The following is a 2,650-nucleotide window of genomic DNA, read 5'->3' on the forward strand; positions in this document are numbered from 1 at the left end:
GTCGCAAAGCCTCGATCCCCTGCTCGCATCCCCGGGCTAATCTGCGCGTCCCTTTCCTCCGCAGGTGCCCTACTCCTGGTTGTGACGGCTCTGGTCACATAACAGGAAATTATGCATCGCATAGAAGGTAAGATCTTCTTGAAATTATTTTCTTTGTAGCCTCTTTCTGGTTTTTGTTTTGCGGTTTTTTTTGCTTTTTTTTTTTTTCCCCCTGCAGTGGGCAGAGTTGTAAAGTTCTGAATAAAACATTAATGTTACTGACAACTGAAGCCTATTTTCATCTCTTTAATCTGACTTCTCTTTTTTTTTTTTTTGATGTTTCCAGCATCTGATTAGAAGCTGCCTTCAACAGAATAAAAGACAAAGGGTCAGATTTTAGCTGATGCAATGTTCCTGTTAATAATGCTACCTATTTATGACTTCTATTATCACTTTAGAGCATTAATAGCAGAGATCTGAGCCTTCTGTTTCAACAATTCCATTAAACATCGCAGGCTGTTAGCAGATATCTTCTTATCTAGACTCCATTAATTACTGTCCATCTCCCTCAATTTTTTATTTTTTTTTTTTTTCCTCCTGACTTCTCCTCGTGATGTGAAGCTGCAAAACGAGAGAGATCAAAACCACTGTGTGCGAAATTCAAGGGAAAGATGACTGGAGCGGGGGAATAGCAAATGCAGTGATTCTGCCAGTGAGACAGGCCTTTCTTCTCTTTTTAACCACAGTCTGTCAGGCTGCCCTCGTGCCAAGAAAAGTGGGATCAAGATCACCCCGACAAAGGATGATAAGGAAGACCCGGAGCTGATGAAGTAAGTCCGGATGAAACTCCCTCCCCTTTGCTTCGCACCAATTTCCGCGGGGGAGCAGCATCCATCCTGCATCCTCCCCTTGCTCCAGAGCATCGTCTGCCTGCGCTGGGGCAGGTGCTGCCAAAGCTCTTCCCCTTGGTTTCTGGGAAATTTTTCCTTGATCCCAAAAATGGTGTAAGTTTGATTGGAAAATTGGGTGATGGGGAGGTGACGGTGTATTTTTATTTTTTCTTACTTGTTTTTACGGAGGTGAAAGGTAGGCTGTAGGGCACAGACAGTTCCTCTTCTTTTGCTTTATATAATTTCTAAAAAAACCCACCAGTGTTGGAAATGAGGGTAAAAACCCAAAGTCAAGCAAAACCTTGCAGGTTTTTGGGCAGCGATGGGCAGGTGAGGGGTGCCGGTGGGCTTGCTTAACTCCCAGGAACGGGATAGAAATAGAAACTACCCAGCACTGAGCTGGGTCGGTAACCCTGGATAAAATGCATCCTGCAGAGTCTCTGACAAGGCTGAATATTCAAAAGCAAACTGAAAAAGCCTTTCTCTGCTGCTTCAGGCTAGATTTTTCAAAACATCCCAGGGGGTTTATTCCTACTGGGAACAGAGATTTTAAATCCCTTAGTCCACTTCAGGAGCTTTTATTTGCTGTGAAATCCATTTGTCCTGACTCTGAGCAAGCTCAAGCATCCAGAGCCTGATGCGAGGGTTGGGGTCTGTGTCCCGAGCCCTCGTGCAGCTGCAGGACACCAAAGACCTCACAGCGGGGCTTCGACCAGCGCTGACTCCAGCACCCTATTCTTTGTTAACCCAGAGCATCCCCAGCCTTTCGGGATCCTGTCCACTCACCCAGCAAGTGCAGGCAGAAGGGGTTAAAAATAAACATGGAAAAAATTTACCAACCCCCTGCAAGAGTTTCTGGATGCCCGTGAGCGCTGGCATTTCTGGCCAAACCCCTTGGGCTCTGCAGACTGTCCCCAAATGCAGCTTTTTTCCCCCATTCTACCCCATGGCAGGTTTTGCAGCAGCACAGAGGTGGGTACCTCCATGTACCCGGGTTTTGCCCGGGAGCAGAGGCTGAACCGGAGTGGGAACCCTCCCCGCAGGAGCTGTGGGAAACTGGGATGCACAAGCTGGGGAAAGGACCTTTAAGAGCGAGTTGGTATTTGAGCCATCTGTGCTGTGCTTACTCCCCAGTCTACAGGAAGGAAAGGCTCCCAGTTAAATGAGCTGTGTGATAATTAGCAGGACTTAGTGGAGTTTATTAAAAATTAAGCAACCTACTTGAGAATCTGTGGGGGAAAAAAAAATCCTTTTTTGGCTCCAATACACTAAATTGCTGGTGCTATTGTAATGCAGTGCCATTACACAGACACAGCGAAGGAAAGGACAAGCAGCAAGTGCTGTCGTGCATCGGCCGGCTGTTGCACCTTTGCTTCTTTCCCCCCAGTTGGAGGGCTCTGGGTGGGAGGCTGCCCCTTGCTGTGTTTTCCCTGGGGACACGTGCCCCACGGGGCTGGAAAAGCTGGGGCTTTGCTCATCCCCGTCTGCCCCATTTGGGGCCCTGGATCAGGGGGTGGAGGGACAGGACGAAGGTAACGGTTTTAAGCTGAAAGAGGGGAGATTTAGATTGGATATGAGGAGGAAATGTTTCCCTGTGCGGGGGGTGAGGCAGTGGCCCAGGGTGCCCAGAGAAGCTGTGGATGCCCCATCCCTGGAGGGGTTCAAGGCCAGGCTGGATGAGGCTTTGGGCAACCTGGGCTGGTGGGAGGTGTCCCTGTCCATGGCAGGAGGCTGGAACTAGACGATCTCTAAGGTTCCTTCCATGTATGATCCATTGAGGA

The 2,650-nt window shown here is 48.6% G+C and overlaps 1 protein-coding gene across 1 annotated transcript in view; it reads left to right on the top strand.

The window, feature by feature from the left end:
* The first annotated feature begins 802 nt into the window (after nt 1-802).
* Nucleotides 803-2,650, top strand: part of LOC104468223 (myelin transcription factor 1-like) — a 7,228-nt gene continuing 5,380 nt past the window's right edge. The window contains exon 1 of the mRNA XM_010082277.1: nt 803-809. Coding sequence (XP_010080579.1) covers nt 805-809 — 5 coding nt within the window. The 5' untranslated portion in view covers nt 803-804. The remainder of the gene's footprint in view (nt 810-2,650) is intronic.

Source organism: Pterocles gutturalis, unplaced genomic scaffold (assembly GCF_000699245.1).
Source record: "Pterocles gutturalis isolate BGI_N339 unplaced genomic scaffold, ASM69924v1 scaffold22419, whole genome shotgun sequence".
NCBI lineage: Eukaryota > Metazoa > Chordata > Aves > Pterocliformes > Pteroclidae > Pterocles > Pterocles gutturalis.